This window comes from Balaenoptera musculus, chromosome 2, assembly GCF_009873245.2.
Source record: "Balaenoptera musculus isolate JJ_BM4_2016_0621 chromosome 2, mBalMus1.pri.v3, whole genome shotgun sequence".
In the NCBI taxonomy this organism is placed as follows: Eukaryota; Metazoa; Chordata; class Mammalia; order Artiodactyla; family Balaenopteridae; genus Balaenoptera; species Balaenoptera musculus.
The window spans coordinates 97,798,738-97,820,135 of NC_045786.1; the positions used below are offsets into that span (position 1 = coordinate 97,798,738).

General features: G+C 41.2%; 1 protein-coding gene across 2 annotated transcripts in view; it reads right to left on the reverse strand.

Annotated features, from left to right (window-relative positions):
• FMN1 (formin 1) overlaps positions 1 to 21,398 on the reverse strand; it is a 420,519-nt gene that overhangs the window by 165,659 nt on the left and 233,462 nt on the right. For both annotated transcript variants that reach the window (XM_036844040.1, XM_036844041.1), the window contains 3 exons: positions 17,350 to 17,437; positions 2,826 to 2,887; positions 830 to 918 (listed from right to left, as the gene is read on the reverse strand). In XM_036844040.1, the coding sequence (XP_036699935.1) occupies positions 830 to 918; positions 2,826 to 2,887; positions 17,350 to 17,437 (239 nt within the window). The remainder of the gene's footprint in view (positions 1 to 829; positions 919 to 2,825; positions 2,888 to 17,349; positions 17,438 to 21,398) is intronic.

The window sequence follows — 21,398 nt, forward strand, 5'->3', positions numbered from 1 at the left end:
ACCCTAAACCCAGTCAATTTCCTCTTTGTTTCCTATTCCTTGCCTCATCTCCAGGTTGAGAAGCACAGCCTGCATTGGGCAGGAAGCACTCAAGGTAGCCACAAGCTAAGTAGCCCTCTGTCCATTCGGGACCCATCCCACATTCTCACAGAGTCCTTAGGGCTGCGGAGCCCCAGAAGGTTATCCATGGTTTGTAGACCCCAAGAGCCCAGCCAAGGACAAGAGTCACTCAGTTATGCACTAGAATTCTGGGCTTTCAAAGTGTGTGGAACACCCCAAACTAGAGAGCAGACACCTCCAGATAGTGACTGGAGAGAAGCAGAAGCACAAGCACATGCAAAGGGAGGATGAAAAAAGTCACATCTAACTTGGGCAGAGCAGGTAGAGAATCTGGGGAGAAAGCTGGCACCTTCAGGCTACATTTACTGGATACGATATTTCGGAAAATCAATTTGAATTCTGTGACTCTGACATCATCCCTTTTAACTGCATCAGCAGAACCTTAAACAGAGCAGTAACCTCTCCCTTCCTCAGTTACCCTTTGGGCCAGAATGTTTAGTCTAGGAGGAATTAACAAGTTGCTAGAACAAAAAAAAGGGGAGTCACGAGGGGTGGAGTGAGGGGTTGAGACATGCTATCCAGCAGCACAAATCTCCCGGCTGCCTTTCCCGGCAGTCAGGTCATTCTGCTGCATGCAATAGGTCACGGGAATGACGCTGCTGTGACTTAGCTTGGCACAGTTGAGATCTGGTTATTCGGAGCTGGGAGGCAGGAAGATAGGGACGGCCCCTCTCCTTTTGTTAACAGAAAAGTGTGTAAGCATCCTTACTGCTCAGGTTTATCCAGTAGCTTCAATTCTTCCTCTTTGGATGTCTCATAATACTTTCTTATTTTAACGAGTTCATCCTCTTGGGCTCTCTGTGTTGAAATAGAAACAAAACACACACAAAAAGTGAGCAATGAGAATCGGTCTAAAGCAGCGTGTCTCAGAGTGTGGTCTCTGGACGAGCAGCACCAACACCACCTGTCGCTAGTTAGAAATGCCCATTGTTGGCCCTACCCCGGATATAAGACACTCCAGAGGTGGGGCTCAGCAAGCCCTCCAGGTGATTCTGAGACATGCTAATGTTTGGGAATTACCGGCTAAACTAGATGGTCGTAACAAGTGACCTTAGCTCGATACAGAAGCCAGGACATTTAATTGCTAACCTTTGAATCCCCTGCGTCTTTCCCTGTAAGACAGGATAAGGGTCAAGTTGTCCTTAGCATTTGCTTTCCTCATCCTCAGAACCGAACAGCCCTCCTAACTTACGTAGGCTCCTGATTTTTAAATTTCTGGTCAGCAGGTTCTCTCTTTCTGAATTTTCTAAGCATTCGTTGTCTGCACCACTGATTTTGGCATTTAGTCTCATACTTTCTCAATCTGCGCAACTATGTCAGCTGTATGCAGCTTACCTCTACTGTAAGCTAACAAGTACCAATCATGTGCACAGTCCTGAGCCCGAGGGAATAACTAAAAGCATCCTAGAAGGCACTTTGCCTTTTACAAAGTCCTCCGACATCAAGTATCGCATCCTTGTTTTAAAGATGACTCCACCGAGGCTTACACTCAGTACCTGGCAAAGAGCCTGACTTGGAACACCTTTCTTGCACAATACCATCATGCCCTCCAGGTATTCAACAAATGTGCCATTAGCTCCCAACGGCCTAGGATTTGTGCACCTTCTTTATTAACGAAAGCCTTCCTGATAGGAACATCCCATAGAAGTTCCCACCCAGTCGTACCAAACAGTTCCTGATACATACAAAGGATGTAGAAATGCGAAGGGAACTAGCAATCCCGCTAGGCTGGATTATCACACTATGGAAATTTTCTCTGAGACACTTAAGGTCCCAGGGGACCTAAGTATTGAAATGAGCTCCAGGTAGCTTCCTGGGAAATAGTATTACTTCAGTAAAGAGAACCTGTTTCAGTCTATGTTTTCAAATGCTAACAGAGTCAGCGAACCAGAACAGTTAACAACTATGGGAATTGTGACTCTCCTGTGTCATCGTCTCAAGAAAGCCTGACAATTACGCTGGTTATCTCCACATATAATCCACATTTGAAGACCATATATGTGTACAGCGCTGTTTATTTTCAAAATACACTGCTACTGCTGCATATATTGAATTCTCTTTTAATACTCACAAAAATCATGTCGAGCCCATTATAATCCCCATTGTACTGATAAACAGGTTTAAGGAATTTATCTGGCCTGAGGCCACTCAGCAGTAAATGGTAGAGCTCGACCTCAAACCTGAGAGTATCTCACTCTAAATCCAAAACACACACCCACCATCCTATACTATTTCCCACGATCAATGCCGTCAGCTCACTTGGGCTAAAAGTAATCACGCAAGCTGGTAACAGCATCCCCATTCCTCAGAGGATGACACTGGTGTACACCAGTGTTAAGCTGGTAACTTAGCTTCATGCACTCTGATTGCAAGCCACAGGGCTGGGCTGGGTTCCACGGCACAGAAGTGGCCTCCACATTGAACTGCCCTCCCTTGCAAAAGAAATCTACTAACCCAGATACCACAGTGGGGGGTCAAGAACCTAGTGCTTCCCTCGTGCTCGCTCTCATTTGAGCTTGCATTTCTGTGCCTTAATCTCTTCCACGCAATGTCACAATTCCCACTGCCAAAGAACATGAATGGCTCAGTGACTTTTCAGGTGGAAGGAGTCACATATAACCATGTTGTAGACATTAACTTTTTTTTTAAGTTAGTTAAGATACAAAAATCTGGAAACTCTGGCTCCGTAGGTGTTTGATACTCACGTTTTCATATAAGGCCGCCAGGGTTTCCAGATCAACCACAGAATCATCCACGTTAAAAATGGCTGCCGAGCCCCCAAAGAGAAAAAGAAAAAGGATAAGAGGTTAGATTGGACTCCCCTGCACTCACATTTACCCCACGTCTAGCTTCCAAGCAATATAACGTTGCCCCCTCTCACACAGGTTGTCTTTCGGCTCGTTCCAGCTCCCTTTCCTTTTGCACCAGGGGCCCCCGTGAAAGAAACCGAAATGGTTCCGATCACTGGCCTGAGCCTTGGCCCTGCCTGGTTTAATTCCTCAAGCTCTGCATCCTTTCTGCAGTTTAATTTAGGCTCCACAGGAGAAGTGTTTGTGCTTTAAAAGTAAATCAGTTTGTAGGTTTGAAACACAAGGTTAAATCTTTCTTCCCGGCTGGTAATTGAAGAGATTTAGTACCTGATGCACCAGAACTGACTCTTGCCCATTACCAGGAAGAGAGAGAGAAAAAAAAGACGATGTTGGCAAATTAAATGAATTCAGGCATGTGATTTCAGGCACCTTTCCATGGCCGCTGCAAACATCTTGTTTGGATTAAAGAGACAAGAAAAAGCAATAATTGCATCAATGGCAAATTAAGATTATGGAAACCTCCCATGAGCCAGTCTTAAGGCAAGTTCTCATTCCCATGGTTTTATTTGGATCCTACTTGCTGTTCTGTATGTTAAATAAGTTATTTCGCTGTTAACTAATATGCCTGTGATTTCATCTAGAGAGATTCCTTCCCATATACACCAGCATACAAACATTGAGATTTTAAAGCCTTAATGGATTTGGCAATCAAAGTGCTTGAAATAGGCAGCTCCACATCTTTAAATAATTATTCAAAACTAATAAGGTTTGTTCCCTCAACCCCACCTCCCTTCTCTGACTTTACATTGTGAAATTAACCAGCACGCTAGTAAATTTTCTCCGTGGCAGGCTAATTAATTTTATTAAACCAACCAGTAATATTTAGAATGCCTTAAAATTCTGCTCGTCAACCATTGTTCTGTTCGTTGGCACTACACCACGGATTTTGGAGAAGGTAGGGATCAAGGTAAAGGGCAGGTTGCTTCCAAATTGTTTTGCGTCTTCTGTGGTTTAGAATCACATGAACCCCTTTATACAATCTTAATAAACTTAATTAACGGAGCTAAGATCATGTAACTTCACAGAACACCGAGAAATGTACTTAAAATTCCTTCATAGGCCACCTTCTCTAACTTAGAGGAATTAATCATCAAGCTATTCCTCAGCTACGTGGGGGTAGTGAGAAAAGAGGTTAATATGCTAGTGACAAAGTCAGTCGTCTCAGATTCCATCAAGACAAAGGAAAATCACCCTTCTGAAAAGTCCAATCTGAAACCACAAAGGAAAAATGTCGTTTGAGGAAAGAAGGCAAGAATTTACCCTCCCAGGAACACTGTGTGTGGGGATAATATGAATTCACTAACTTATTAGATGGACCCGGCATTTTTCAATGTCTGATGCTTTAAAAAAACCAAAAGATGGCCAGGAACAATGTCTAGTTTATGTAAATTCTCATAGTCTCCTATAAAAATCGGCCAACGGGAATGCGATAAGAAAAAGTAAAATTCTAAAAATAATTTATCAGAAACGTTCACTCCTAAACTAGGTACTGCACACGAACTGCAAGCTCACATGTAATCAAGTAACCTTACCTAATGGGAAAGAGAATGATCTGTTGGCTTCCTTTCCTAGTGAGTAAATATTTGAGTTTCAGAAATTAATCAGTCTGGGTCCCAGATACACAGTTTGATGGGTTATACCCTCAGCCAGTTCCCCCGCAGTACGCTAGGAAGCAGAGGAAAACATGTAGGGAGGATGGGACTGGAGAACAAGCATGGGCTCTGGCGACATTCATTCGTTCATTCACCCAGCCCTTGAATAAATGCTTGTTGAGCGTGCACCAAGTTCTAGAAACGGTTCTAAAATGCTGTGATTACATAAATCAAATGTGTGTCTGAGACGTTCAAAGCACTTCATCTCATGAGATTTATACTCCACCTTAGGGGACAGAAAATAAACAAATAAACAGTTACAGGTAATGATATGAAGAAAGCAGAGAAATGAGCAACATGACAGAGGTTAATGGATGAAGGCTTCTTTGAAGAGGTGACACTTAAGCTAAGAGCTGAGCAGGTCAGTTCTGTGAGTGTCTGGGAGAAAAGCCTTCCAGGGAGAGGTAAGTGCAGAAGGATATTTCTAATCCTGATGAAGGAACAAGCTCAAGGTTCAGAAAAAGACCGAGATGACTGCTGTGGAGGGAGCAAAACTTACTACGTGATCCTGTCAGGTTCAGCTCTATGAACCTCAGCATAGCCATAGAATGGGTCTAATTTCACTTACTGAAAACATTAAGTGAGGTTAAGATGTATGCTTGGCCCAGCGTATAAAGCATGGTGTGAAATCAGAATGGTACCTACAAACTGACTATTGGGAAGTTAAATATACACACTGTGGATGTGTTTTAATGCTTGTTAATGCCTTATCTCCTTCAACATCTGGAAAGAATCAGAGAAAGAAGACTGCCATTACTGAGCAGTTTGTGTTATAAATGAAACTTTCTAGAATTCTGGAGTGTTTCAGATAGGAGCAGTTGCAATTTAAACCCTTTTGGTCCTTCAAAACCCTGCTCGAGACCCAACTTTGGGAAGCATTAATAGAAAACTTACATGCACAAAAACTCTAATTACAAAAAATAACGTATCGAATGTCTTAAGGGAAATATAAAAAGCTAACCTTTGGGTCCATTTAGAAAGCTAACCTATTTTTACCTCTCATTTCCATCTTTCCCACCAATCCACGCTTCATCGTACCACCCTAGTTTTTTTTTTTGTCTTTTTTTTTTAAAACACAGGTCTCAAAATTTTACTTGATGTTTAAAATACCTCAGATGTCTTTCTTTTAAATATTGGGTGAGGTCCTAAGGCCTTGGCCTGATTTTTAAGCCCATTCCTTTCCTAGCCCCGAGCTACACTTCTAATCTCATCCTTGGGGGAGGAATGGGGGAGAGGAAGAAGTAGACTGGGAGATTAATTTAGGGTCAACGCCAAGTATTCCACTGAGATTTCTCCTCTTCCACGAGGATCTTAAAAGTAAAGTAAAACTCAGTGGTGGAAGCAGCACTGTGAAGAGATCATCTGGTTGAGCCCAAGAGCTTAAGGAAATTAAATGATTTTTCTATTATTCCTACCTTATAGGGTGGCCAGGGAAGGTTAGGTTATTGGCCAAAGGGTTGAAACGTAAAAAGAGCCTAAGTCCTGTGACTCATAGGAGAGCTGTCTTGCATGTACATAATCCTGCCTCCTATTCACCATGAACAGTTGAAGTTCGTACACAGGGCCAGAATCCATACCTGAACATGCTATTCCCCAAATACGGGACAGTGTATTAGAGAATTGATTCTTTTTTTAAAAAATTTATTTATTTTTGGCTGCATTGGGTCTTCATTGCTGTGCGCAGGCTTTCTCTAGTTGTGGTGAGCGGGGGCTACTCTTCATTGCGGTGGCTCCTCTTGTTGCAGAGCACGGGCTCTAGGCTTCAGTAGTTGTGGCGCATGGGCTTAGTTGCTCTGCAGCATGTGGGATCTTCCCGGACCAGGGATCGAACCCATGTCCCCTGCATTGGCAGGCAGATTCTCAACCACTGCACCACCAGGGAAGTCCCTAGAGAATTGATTCTTGAAGGCACTCACCATCAAACTTAGAAGCATCCCATGAACCCATTTAAGTTAATTGAAGATTACATTGTAGAAAGAAATCAGTCATTTATTGAAATATTTTTGGAGTTACCTAGGATCAGATAGCCCCCTCCACTTTGTACTTGTAAACGCACACTCTATTGCTCTTTCTCTCACACACACTCACAGACAAACACCCTCTTTACTGTAAAAGTTGAATAAGCAAATGCCAGCCTACACAATTCTCCAGTGCGCCTCAAAGCCCTGATACAGTAATTCCAAGTACTTCTAGCTGTTGCTTCCATCTGTATGGGGCTCATTATACCGACACTCCTGCAGGTGGTGTCAGAAAGGTGAAGTGCCAAATCCACAAAGGGGGGACCCCCAACAATTCATTGCTTCTGTGGTATCAATCATGGCTGGTGGTTTTTACTTTTATCTCCCTCTCTCCTTAGTTATCCCCACTCCCACTGTCAGTTCAGTTAGAATATTTCACCTACACTTCACAATATGTCGAAAGGAAGTAGACACACGCTGTGAAAAGCTGGTAATTTTATTGGGTTCCTTTACCTTTAAAAATCTGTTACTTGGTCAAGTCTGGTTTCTGGGCTCCTTTTTTGCAGGGAAATTGAGGCAAACGTTTTTATGTGGTCCTCTGGTGCCTGCTCTGTACTCCGAGAATTATATACACAAGGATCATTAGAGTAGGGTTTCGCCCATTAAGATATAATAACCGTCAGCAGGGACAAAAAGCAGATCAGTATCACAAATTCAAACTAACAGGCGCACATAAAAACTATGTGCCTGCTTAAGGCACAGGCACGGGGTCAGGGTCTTACACAATAGGTAAATTCCCTCTCTGGTTTGGAGACAGCTTTTCACAAGACCAGGGTAAGGAGAAAGAACCGGCAAGAATTCTTGCAGCCCTCCAGCCATTTTTAACCCTGAACGCTTTTCTATCTCCAAGTGCACCTCGTCCAAATAAACACAGGACAGCGTTTGCTGTTTTGAAGGACTTCTAATTAGCACAAAACAAGTACTTACTTAAGGGCGCTGTTCTTGTTGACAGAGGAACATCTTTGGGCAAGAAACACATGGCAGACTGAAGTAGGAAAGGCACACTCAGTCTGTTAGATTAGCCAAAGTAAACTTGGTCATCCAAGGTGTGGAAGATGTCACCGAAAGATGGCTGCTTTACCAGGCTTTGGTTGATGCTGGTTTTAAAAATAGCCTCTATTAGCCCACTGTATGCTTCTTTCTGTGTGCTTCAGTAGTTGACATGACACCTCTTCACAAGTGGGTGTATAAAAATCCTTTGCAAATGGACTAGATTTATTCTCAGTCCAAGAAAGCAAAGATGATTATTGGATTATCAATAGAAATTATTTTGTTTGGGCTTCCCTGGTGGTGCAGTGGTTAAGAATCCGCCTGCCATTGCAGGGGTCATGGGTTCGAGCTCTGGTCTGGGAAGATCCCACATGCCGAGGAGCAACTAAGCCTGTGCGCCACAACTACTGAGCCTGTGCTCTACAGCCCGCGAGCCACAACTACCGAGCTCGCGTGCCACAACTACTGAAGTCCACGTGCCTACACAGCTCGTGGTCTGCAACAAAAGAAGCCACCGCAATGAGAAGCCCGTGCACCGCAACGAAGAGTAGCCCCCGCTCGCTGCAACCAGAGAAAGCCCGCACGCAACAACGAAGACCCAATGCAACCAAAAATAAATAAATAAAATAAATAAGTTTATGGAAAAAAAAAAAGAAATTATTTTGTTAACATTGTTAGCTCCTGAGTAGCCAACATAAAACTCACCTGTTTTGACCAAATGACTGATATTTTTAGGGCTTGATAAATAATTTGTAAGGAAAAGATAATGGAATGGAGAAAGTAATATGGAAGGCCTTGGGTTTTTTATTTTATTTCTTTTTTTTTTTTTTGGCCGCACCACGCGGCATGCAGGATCTTAGTTCCCCGAACAGGGACAGGATCAGCCCGTGCCCCCTGTATTGGGAGCACGGAGTCTTAACCACTGGACCACCATGGAAGTCCCAGGCCTTGGGTTTTTTAAACTCTCAGGTGATCTACCCCTCAAACCTGCCACAAACCAACTCCTCTGACCTCTCTCAAGAGAAAGGCAAGGATGTGGGGTCATGGAAGGAAGGAGCCTGTGGTAGAATCTGAAAGCTGAGGGAAGGCAGAGCAGGAATATCTCCCCACAGTCTCACCTCCCAACAACGAGGCCATCACTGAGAATGAAGACCAAGCTCGTGATGAAACTGGGCAAGAGGTGAAAAGAAGGGGGCTGGGCAGAGAGGAGTGTGAATGGTGGAAGAACCACACAGAGGCCAGGACAAGAGCTGCACAGAACCTGCCCTGCTGAATGCTCTGTACCCAAGTCTCTTCATGATGGCCATAGCTCTCCTATAGCCCTTCCTCAATACACCTCACTCTTTCCCTACTGACCACCATGTTCCTCCTCCGATTGGCACCAGGCACACCTGTGCAGACACAGGTACGGGCCAAGCCTCATTCCATGCACCTATCCAGATGAAATGCTGAGGGCAGCAATTATTAAGCAGCTTAAAGGCATCTCTGTGCACTCCACCAGAGGGTGGGAAAGTAGGCAGACCATACCGGAGATGAATACTTAATCACTGAGTAGCTAGCCTTTGTCGGGAGCTTCCTGTGAGCCAGGCATTGCTCTAAGTGTTTTACATTTAATCTTATGAGGTGGCTGTTACTGCTGTCCCAAGTTTTATAGGTGATGAAACTAAGGCACGAAGTCACAAAGCATGATTTCCCAAGCTCAGTTCCATAACCAATGACAGGACTACGATTGTACTTCTTTTAGCCTTTATAAGTGTTAGACTAGAAATACTCACTCCACCTACAATTCTCACCACCTTAAAAAAAAAAATTCAGTGAACCAACTACCCACAACAGTCCATACAGAAACCTCTGCCTCTGAATGGCATCACATGCTTTTTACATCAATCGGCAGTCTCCCAGTGGGAACCACAGACAGCCCGTGCCACGAAAATGTCGTTTGGGTATTGTACAATCCATAACCTCACCATTATTTAACTATTGCTAATACTTAATTCGATTCTAGTATGCTATCTTAATATATGACATAAGACAAACTTCAATCTTTGTTAACTACTCGCAGTTATTGACAATAATCAATATACTGTGGTTCCAATCATGGCAAAAAAGAGTTTCTAAAAAAAGGAAAAAGAAACCCAGAACTTGAAAAGGCATTATCTTAGAAGACAATCTACAGTAATATAAAGTCCAATTTTCTTGAAAAGATATTAATAATTGCAATTTTATACTGCATGCCAGAACCAACTAAAAAGGGAAGCGAAGGCACAGAGAATGAAGAAACATGAACAAAAGTTGCCTCCAGACACATAAAGAATAGCAACTATAGAGGGAATATATTTTACGATCTTATCTACATTGCCAAATGCCTGCTAGTGTGTCGTGTTAGTTGGTACAGACCTTTAGTCGAGCTTTGATGGAAACAGGAGGCAAGTGTAAATGACACAGTCAACAGGAGCTGGCTGGCAGGTGAAAGAAATGACAATCCCAAAAGGGACACATCTGATCTGTTCCCAAAGCTCCAAATCACTCAATCTTATAAAGCAAAAATCCCAATTCCTGCCTAAGTCCAGGCATGTACTCTGCCGCAAGGTGCCATTTTATAGGTGCAATTAAAATTGTCCATGGTTCAAACCTCAAAGAAGGGCACAGGCGAAGAATTCACAGAACTTCCCCTTCTTCGTCCCCTCTATTCTCTGTAGGGCAGTGGAATGAGAAACAGTTTGGGTTAAGCTGCTTCTGTTCTTCCATTAGTTCTGGTTCTTTTAAGCCAAAATTACATTCCAGGCAGATTGGATGGTCTCAGCCAGTTGCCTGAAGGTAAAGCACAAAGAAATGCCACCCTCTGCTTTCTGGATTCAGCTCTGAGAGTGAAGGAATGCACAGGGGTTCAGAGAGAGGTGGGTGGGATCCCTGCTGCTCAGGTGTTTTAGACTTGGTGGGAGAAAGAGAAAACTGGGAAAGGAAATCCAGTAGCGTTAGAACTACTGTTTATATTCACCCCAAAACTGAGCTCTGCCAGCCCTTGATAAGTTGCTTGACCCTGGCGCCTTCCTTTGGTATGACAGTAGGTTGTGACCACCTGTCACCTTTGGTGGGTAAACTCCTTCACACGTGCCTTCCTCAACTTGTTCTTTTACGTTCAACATACCGGGATTTGGTGGCGATGGTGAGAGGGCAATTAAATAACGTTTTCTGATTCTGAAATCTGGTTTTAACTAAACTTGACAAAATAAACAAGTTGGCTTCAAAAGGTTCCTGCAGAGAAACCCCAGACTGAAGATAATCCATCAACGATAAGAAAAATGGCAGAGCAGAGGCTCTGATTGCTAGTACAAGTTCTTCATCAGTAGTGGAATGAATTAGAAGCAAGGGCAGTTGAATCGGATTTGCCAAGATGTTGACCTCCATAAATTATAATAGAATTTATCCAGAGACTGTTTGAAATGTGGGTTTAAGTCCACGATTTTTAATAATAAGCCTCACCCTATTTATATACTGAGCCTTGAGATATTAGCTGTTGAGAACTTAAAGCCATCAAAATCAGTAAGATATTTAGAAATATTAATCTCATTTTAATTTATATCTCTGCATACATTTTATAATGTGAATATTAGTTCTGTCACACATTTACACGATGTACAAGTTCTTAAAAACATAACTTGAGAAGCACGCTCTAAAACTTTTTACTGGCAGGGGTGCACAATAAAAATTTTGGTCTTTGAGTATAGGTCTTCCAGGCTAGAATTAGAATGTTCCTCAGGAAAGTCCTAGACAATTCATGGTGAACTTCAGATGCCTGGTGAAATTCATTATGTTTTAGACAACTGGCATAAACCTTGACAGAGATTTCCAGAAGTTATTAGGCAAAAGGGAGCAAAGTCCAGTGGGCATTCTCAGATCTGGGTTTTAGACTCTGGGCATACAGCTAACTGAAATCCTCTTACATTTTGATTTGGGATTTCTAAACAGAAAGATAGTCTTTGATGCAGCTGAACGCCCAAACTGAGATTCTGGACTAGTAGGAACTAAAGTGAAAAATGTTTTATTTTCATGTTAGATTAAATATTATAAATATGAATTCTGAGTGTACGGGAAATTCCAAATAGATGCCAGGAGGTTTCTGGCACTTAGTCTGTTGCAATGCATACGGAGGTTTATATCAAGAAGAGTCAACAGCAATTTTCCATCTCCCCTGGGAAAAGAATAAGAGGAAATCACTAACGTGGAATGAAAACACTAATTTGCAATCATGTAGGCAGTCACTGTGTCCAAGGATGCCAAATGCTTTTCAATATAAGTCGTCCAGTTTAGCAGATGGAAAACCAGCAAGAAGTAAGTCACTTACTCGGAATCTCTCCTGGACCAAATACAAGTGCAGTGGTATTACGATCAGTGTCCTGAAACTATTCTTCCTCCACAACCAAGGTCTTGCCTTTAGTCACGCAGTGCTTTTAAACTTCAGTCAGTACAGGGATTTGGCTTTCTCCCACAAGATGTTCCACAACATTTGGGTAGAGAGAAACAGATGAGGGTGGCTACCTTTGGGGGAATGTTCTACCTCTAACCCACCCCCATCTACTTAGTGTCAGGCTAGAATTTTCAGATGGTCATTGAAAACTTTTGCTGAAATGTCACCAGTCATCTCAGACTCAAATCATCCAAAACAGAATTGACCTTTTTGCTTCTACCCATGCTTTCTCCCCTGTATTTCCATTTTATGTTTTTTGGCACCATTATGCACATTCTTGCTGAAACCAGCAATCCAAGGTACATGTAAGACTTCTCCATCACTGTGTGAATCCGATGGGACTAACCGTAGCAATCCTCTCTCCAAATATCCCTTGTATATGGTCTCCTCTACATTTCCACAGACACAGCCTTAGTTCTGGGCTTCGTCATTTATTATGTCAACAATCACCGCCCCCTTTCTAACAGATCTAGCCACCTTCAGGACTATTTTTGTTTATTCATTCAACAGACCCTTGATGACCCTCCTCCTCACCTAGGTGCCCGGCACAACAAGGTGCTAGGGACACATCAGTGAGCAATCACCATCTTGGAGCTTATATTCCGGTGGTGGATGTAAGTGAGAAGTAGATGAACAAATAAAATATTAGCTGCTGTGCAGAAAATAAGAGAATTAACTTAGGGTGACTTAAATTAGGGAAGAGGATCTGGGAGGGCCTCTTTGAGGCACGTGTCTGAACCCCAGCAAAGAAAAGGAGCAAGCTATAAAGAGTGGGGTGGAAAAGCATGCTGTGCCTTCAAAGACACAGAGGAAGGAAAGCACTTGGCCTCTTTAAGGAACCAGAGGACCACTGTGGCTAGAGTGCAGGGAGAGAGGAAGGGAGCACAGCCAAGTGAAGGAGGAGGTACGGCTGTGGCCAGAGCATGAAAGGGCTTGGGGGCCAGTCTTCCATGGCCTCAGAGATATCTCTGCACTCAAAATCAGATCACAGCACTGCCCCTTTTAAATTTGAAACTCTGTCTCCCTGTTACTGATGGGATAATGTTCAAATTTCATCTGATGATATTCAGGGCCCTTCCTGGTCTGGATGTGACTTGCCTTTCCAGCACTTTGCCCTGAAACAAGCCACATTCATATGTAACGTATATACTCTAGCTGTGCCTCTTTCCACATGTCTTCTTTCCTCAGTTGGAAAAGCTCCTTCTCTATGTGACGACCGCCATTTCATCCTCTAAGACTCATCTTAAGTTTTACAGGAGGAGCCAATATACTGCTCTCTGTTATTTCACAGGAAACTCTATACTGTGATCGTGTGATACTTTGTACATCTCTCCCACCATCCTGTGAACTCTTGAGAATGTGAGAGTCTGGATCTTATGTGTTGTGGCAGTCACAGTGTCTGAAACAGAACTGGCATTCAGTACATGTTTACTGAGGGAGGGTGGGAGGGAAGGAAGAGGGAGGGAGGGAGGGAAAGAAGAATGAAGAAGTTTTGCCCAAACGCACTGGAATGGAATTCATGACATTCTGATTTCATCTAGTCTAAGGTTTAGTCTATTCTTTAAAATCAAATTAAAAACAAAAATCACTTATTGAGTGACATTTACATACGATACATTAGCCCAGTTATTGGTAAATGATGCTTAATTATCAGAGAAATTCTGAGCAAAGAAATGCTACACGTCATAAAGAAACAAGCACTGGCTCTGCTACTTGCTATCAGTTAAGACCTTGAGGTACTGAGCCCCCAAATTCCACTTTGAATATACACTATAGGCAGTGTCTAATGGACAACAGAGAAGTGCCCACCTTACAAATGAAGAAAATAAGGTTGCTTTTTAAGAGCTGAACAAGTAAAAACTGGATTATCCATCTGTGGGAGATAACTGTGGGCTGAAACACCCAAAACTATTTTCAAGGTGACCAGCAAAAGGGAAAATGGCATAAGCAAATATCTAATGCCAAGTAGAGACAAGTGACACGGACATAACAATGAACAGATATGATAAACATTTTTGTCATGACAATGGAAAATTCTCTGATCTTCTCTGAGTGAATATACTAGCTTTCCGGTTTATACATCAGCTCCGTGTAAGTTTGCACTAAAGTGCAAGTTAGTGCGCCTACCTCTGCACACTGACAAAGATGAATATATGACCAGAAGGCTGAAGAACAGTCTCCCAACTGTGGTCACCTCACAGTGGTTGACATGCTGTATGACCTTGCCTGGCTGCCAGCTGGCCTGCCCCAATCAGATCTCACGACAGTTACCCCTCTTACATTAAAACAAACGTTTAGGTCAAGGTCAGCACAGGGAGTCCTTTCATCAGGATGACAACACAAGGCCAAGTGCATTCCATTCACGACCAGACATGGATTCAGAATGAAATGTACCTGACACAGCCTGGGCTCCTAAGTGACCTTCAGATGCCAGTGTCAGTCAAATGATTCTAAAGAGAAATTAAGCTCGAGTTATATTGCTATATTCATCTGGAATGCATTACTAAATGAAGACATGAAATGGAGATAATTTTTTTTAACTTAGGAGCCAACTCTGTGGTGGATAACAGAGACGCCCTGAAGCAAGAGAAAGAATTAAAGTGGTGTCCATGAGTCCTAGAAGTCTGTGATGCTCCAATCAACATTTCCAGTGCTAAAATGTAAGTTCACGTCTACTTCATATAAACATGTTCTTGTCCAGAGTAGAATACTGGGAGAGGTCTTGGTGAACTACTCTCTTATTCAAGTCACCATGAACATTCAACCCAACAAGGTTGGAGTGCCGTGGGAAGAAGGTTTACAGTCCTGAGATGGTAACTGGAATAGCACATGGCCGGAGAGTCTGATCCATATGGCAATCTGATGTGTACTACAACAGGACATGCCTAAAAAGAAATGAATAGAGTCCAAGGTGCTGTGGACATTGTAAAGCTCATATCCATAGTGCTACCCGTCATGGTGATGAAACCAAGCATACTTGATTTTTACCAGGCTTATAAACAGTACCGTGGTTTAGGACAAGACTCTGCCACTATACCTGAAAAATTCCTTTCGATTTCAATGATTGCATCAAAAAAGTGACTCTCCTTGACAAAAGATTATAAACTTCCCTGCCGATGTTCTTTTGGTTTTATTTTTTCATTTTTTCATTTGCGTCAGCGTCACAGTTTTCTGTGTGAATTTCAGAAATTCCATTCTAGTAGATCTAATACCTAAAGCCACTGAAGAATCCTTTTCTAATTCTGATGGTGGACCTTGCCAGCCACCCTCTGCCCCAAACTCACATCAACTAGTGCAACATCGTCTGAGGTTTAATATTCACACTTATGTATTCAGTTCTAGTATTAAGCTTAAATATTAAAAACAGACAAGCTTATTTGAATACTCTGTGACTGTCATCTGATTCAGGATATGTTTAGTTTTATGTGGAATTTTAAATGTTTGTAATAAAGCAAAATTTTAAGCCCTTAACAAAGCTTTTTTCAGAGGAAAAATAACGTATGAAAGTTTCTTAAGTGCCTTTCAGTTCGGGACCTACGGGGGTCTTCTGCTGTGTCTCAGAATAAAATAACTTTGAGGCAACACCAACTAAAACCTGAAAGGAAGTGTGGTTTCAGAGTGTCTCCTGTTACACCCAAGCTAAATTCTACTGAAACCATCTATGAGAGATTGTATTAACCACTCAGAAAATATTATCAGTGATATGTCAAAATGAAGATTTACATTTAACTGATGACCGAGAAAGGGGGAGCACTGTCTTCATGCAAGACGCGGATTTCAAAAACATCAGAAGGTTTTTGGGTTTACTTTTCTAGGGCCTAAGAAAAATATATACAAGTAAAATTCCCTCTCTAAATGTCTTATTTCAAACTGAGCCAAAGGAAACCAAGTTGAAATTGCGTCATTTGAAAAAGAATAGGGGATTAAGAAACAGTGACATAACCGAGTGGATGAAGAAGGGGAGTGTTTCTCCATAGAAGCATTCCTGCTAATGAAGAAGAAATGAGGGAATTAGGAGATCATTATTCGGCAAACTTCTAATGAAATAATGAATCTAGGCAAAGACCATTAGTGCCCACCAACATCATAGAGAGACACCAGATATTATGTATCTCTTGATAGAGTATACAATAGCATCTGTGAAGTACTCTTCCCCCACTCAGATTAACTCTCTAGATCAAACTAAGAGTTTGCAGGAACCATAGGGGACAGAAGAACATAATAAAAACCAGGCAACGCAAACAGGAAAATCTAAAATGTGGGAAACTCCACAGAATATTCTTCTTTTTTGAAGAAACTGGCTTCTTCAAAAAAAATAATTATGAAAAAAAACAAAAATAGAGGACAGAAACCTCTAGATCAAAAGAAACCCCTGAGAGGGGACTTCCCTGGTGGCGCAGTGGTTAAGAATCTGCCTGCCAATGCAGGGGACACGGGTTCGATCCCTGGTCTGGGAAAGTCCCACTTGCTGCGGAGCAACTAAGCCCGTGTGCCACAGCTACTGAGCCTGCGCTCTAGAGCCCACGCGCTGCAACTACTGAGCCCACGCACCACAACCACTGAAGCTTGCGAGCTCTAGGACCCGCGTGCTGCAACTACTGAGCCCATGTGCTGCAACTACTGAAGCCCGTGTGCTGCAACTACTGAAGCCCGCGTGCCTAGAGCCCATGCTCTGAAACAAGAGAAGCCACCAGAGTGAGAAGCTCACGCACCTCAATGAATAGGAGCTCCCGCTCACCGCAACTAGAGAAAAGTCGGCATGCAGCAGCGAAGACCCAATGCAGCCAAAAAAAAAAGAAACCCCTGAGAGATGGACACATCTGAGGCAATGCGTGAAATCTGTTTGGATCCTCATTCAAACTAACTGTAAATGAATGGACGAATTTACAATCAGTGATATTAGAAATACATACTTGATGACATTGAGAAATTATTGCAAATGTTTTTAAATGCATGATGATGGCACTGGAGTTACACTTAAAGTATCCATATCTTTTCGTGGTGTGTTACCATTTTAAAGGATGAATTATAAAATGTCTGAGATTTGCTTCATAGTAATCTAATAGAAGGAGGGTGCTTTAGATGAAACAAGAGTGGATTAATGGTTTTGTAGCTAGGTACAGGGTACACGGGATTCACCGCGGCATTCTCATTTTGTATATGTTTGATATTTTTCACAATAAAAGCTGGAAAATTTTAAAGTTGGAAAAAAAATGATGAAAAAGACTTACCCTGCTGGATATCCTTCATTTCTAAATGCAAACTAGATATCAAGATTCCCACAGTTTGAGATCGTTTTCCATCCAATAACTTGATGATCTGGAATTTTAAAAAATTAACACAAGCTCAAACAACCAGGCAATCTTTCAGAAGCATTCCGAAAACCTTCATAGTTTTAGATAGCCTGGTAAACTAAACTGATGCTACAGTCAGTCTATTTTAATACTTTAATTTGAATATAACTTATCCACAAGTATAGATATTTTAGAAAATAAAGGAAAAACACCACCCTAAATTCCACCAATCTAATACGAGCACTCAAGTCTTTATTTTACTCTGATCTTTTTTATTCAAACACATCTTAACTAAGTTGTAATTGCAACACATGTACAAGTTTTTATCCAACTTTTCCACTTATCATTGGCCTGTTTCCACGTTGGACTTCGTAAGTCACTTCACAGCCTCTAGCCTCCTTGGCTGCAGGATCATCTGCTGAGTGGTTTAGGGGAAAGATCATTGAGATCTCGACTCCGCTGTTTACCAGTGATATGGCCTCGGAAAAGTGACTTAATCTCTAGGAATTCAATTTTTTCATCATGAAGTAGGGCTGACTGTACTTAGTTCGTACATTTATTCTAGAAATTAAATGGCATAATATAGGTAAAGCACCTAAAACAGTTCCTGACACAGACTTATTATTTAAATAAAATTGCCCTGGTCAGGAGGGTTAGGTTGCTTTGTATTTGTGCTATGATTAATATAAATAATACTTTGTACATACAGATTTAATTTGAAACTATTTAGAAGTGGTCTTTTATAATAATATATGTATACAGAAACTTTTATAATCTTTTTAGAAACTCCAAATACTTCATTGCCAATAATTTCAACCCCTATGAATACTCCATGGAGAGCTCATCACAGTTTTGTCTCTCTCTAAACCAAATCAGCTCCAAAGAATGTATTGCACAGTGGCCACTAAGGGAAAAAAATTATCTTTTTTTTCTCTTATGGCAGGGCTACAAAAATCAATAGGAAATACGCATAAAACATCACCAAATCTTATGTTTTTAATGTACTTTTCTGGGTAAAATACAAACTAAAGAGCTATGCTTCCTCTCCCACCTATGTACACACAAACTTACCAAAAATGTAGTGAAGACAAGATTAAACAGTAACAGCTACATTTATATTGGTACTAACTAGCTGAGTTGCTTGCTGGTTGAACAATAAGGGATAACAGGAGCTTGCTCCAACCAAGACTGTCTATTTGTCCAACTGTCTAATTACCTATTGATTGATGCTGAATCAATTCTCGCCAGCCCTTTATCTTTCTCTGCTCAGCATGGCTACTCTTATCTTACTGTTAGGCCGAAAGTACAGTAAACACTAAGCTTTCATCAAGATCAAAGGAAAATCTGATTTTCAGCCTAATGTGTTTAATCATTTCAACATTAGCCTTAAAGAAAGATTCTTGGAGGATACAGAATTGCAGTTTTTAAAAGAAATAAAGAAGGTACTTGGTATTTTTATTTCTTTTTTATACGAAAGCAAAGGAACAAGATATTATGTATATCAAATATCTTCTTAAAAAATGCAATTTCTAGCTTTTTCTTAGAGAACACAAATTTAAAGTGAAATGATTTTTAAAGTCCAATACAAAATTAAGAAAAACCTACCGAAGCTTCGTGTAAATATTCAGACATGCATTCATTCATTAACAAATATCTGCTGTGCATCTGTTACATGCCTGGCACTGCTCTGGACTCATGCTCTTGACGTCATAAATTTTGTAGAATTTAATGATTTAAAGTTGCTGAGAAGAACTAAAAAGGTGAATAAAACCATGACCTGAACTAACTGCAAAGCAAATTCAAAGTAAGAAAAGCTTTGGGAATTGACTAGATTTATCCTTAAAAGACCAAGACAGTGACTGAGATACAAGCTTGGTCGTGGCATACACATCAACGTCAAGGAGACAGGCACAGGAATCAAATTTATGACAGGAGGACAACTGGGTTGCAAAAATGTCTTCAAACCAATATTCACCACGCTATCCAGTTAAGGTTCTGAAAACCCTGGGTAACACATTCTACCTACAGAAAAAACAAGGTTCAAATTCAAGGTTTTCTAATAGCTAATTAAAACAAAGCGAGAGAGTAACCACAAGAGAACAGAGAGAGAGGGAGGGACTGAAATTGAGATTGAGATTCTGTCTGTCACTGGATAAAAACAAGCAGCCATCACCAAAAAGTGTACAAACAACAAATGCTGGAGAAGGTGTGGAGGGAAGGGAGCCCTCTTGCACTGTTGGTGGGAATGCAAATTGGTACAGCCACTATGGAGAACAGTATGGAGGTTCCTTAAAACAAAAACTAAAAATAGAACTACCATATGGCCCAGCAACCCCACTCCTGGGCATATATCCGGAGAAAACCATACTTCGAAAAGATACATACACCCCAATGATCATAGCAGCACTATTCACAGTAGCCAAGACATGGAAGCAACCTAAGTGTCCACTGACAGAGGAATGGATAAAGAAGATGTGGTACATATATACAATGGAATATTACTCAGCCATAAAAAAGAATGAAATTCTACCATTTGCAGCAACCTGGATGGACCTAGAGATTACCATACTAAGTGAAGTAAGTCAGACAGAGAAAGACAACATATATCGCTTATATGTAGAATCTAAAATGATACAAATGAACTTATTTACAAAACAGACATGGACTCACAGACTTCGGAAACAAACTTATGGTCACCAAAGGGGAAAGGTCGGGGGAAAGGATAAATTAGGAGCTTGGGGTTAACATATACACACTACTATATATAAAATAGATAACCAACAGGGACCTACTGTATAGAACAGGGAACTCTACTCACTATTCCATAATAACCTAGGTGGGAAAAGAATCTGAAAAAGAATGGATATATGTGTATGTATAACTGAATCACTTTGCTGTACACCTGATACTAACACAATATTGTAAATCAACTATACTCCACTATAAAATAAATATTAAAAACAAACAAAAAATACAAACAAAAACAAGCAAATCCATCCCCACTTCATTGTTCAACCAGGCTGCCCTGTGGAAAGGATGTTACCATCCTTGCAATTCTGTTTAATAACCTGGCACCTGTTTGGAAAGAAAGTGTCTGTTACCTTCGGCTGGACTGAGACCTTAAGAGTTTTCTGAAATGCAGTGCTACTTCCTAAAAAGGGGGTAGGCAGTGCTCAAGTCAGAGCATTTGTATTCTCTTCCCTATTTGTGTCAAATTCTCTGTCTACCTCTAACTAGACCTTTAAAAATAGTCTCTCTTCAATTGTGGAATAACACCAGGTTTCTCAAAACCAGCTAAAATGGTAGGAACACAACGGACACGGAATGGATATATGCCCTAAGCCCTCGTTTCTTTTGTTTTCATGACTGAAAGGTTTAATTTTTTTCTTTTACTACAGTAAAAAAAAGAGAGAGAGAGAGAGAGAAAGGAAAACATGAAATCTACCATATTAACAACATTTTAAATGTACAGTACATCACTGTTAACTATATGCACACTGTTGTACAGCAGATGTCTAGAAGTTTTTCATCCTACATGATGGAAACTCTATACCCCTTGAACAGCTATACTCCATTTCCTTCTCCCCCCCAGCCCCTGGGCAGCTTTCTGCTTCTACAAGTTTGACTGCTCTAGATACCTCATGTAAACAGAATCATGCAGTATTTGTCCTTTTGTGACTGGCTGATTTCACTTAGAATAACATCTTCGAGGTTCATACATGTTGTAGCATGTGATAGAATCTCCTTCCTAAGGCTGAAAAATATTCCATTGTGTTTGTGTGTATATATATATATGTGCGCATATACATATATACATATGTGTATATATGTATTCCATTGTGTGTGTGTGTATATATATGTGCATATTGCATGTGTGTGTGCATATATATAAATATATCCACCAATGAACATTTAGCTTACTTCTACTTCTTAGCTATTGTGAATAATGCTGCAGTGAACAGGGGAGTGCAAATATCTCTTTGAGA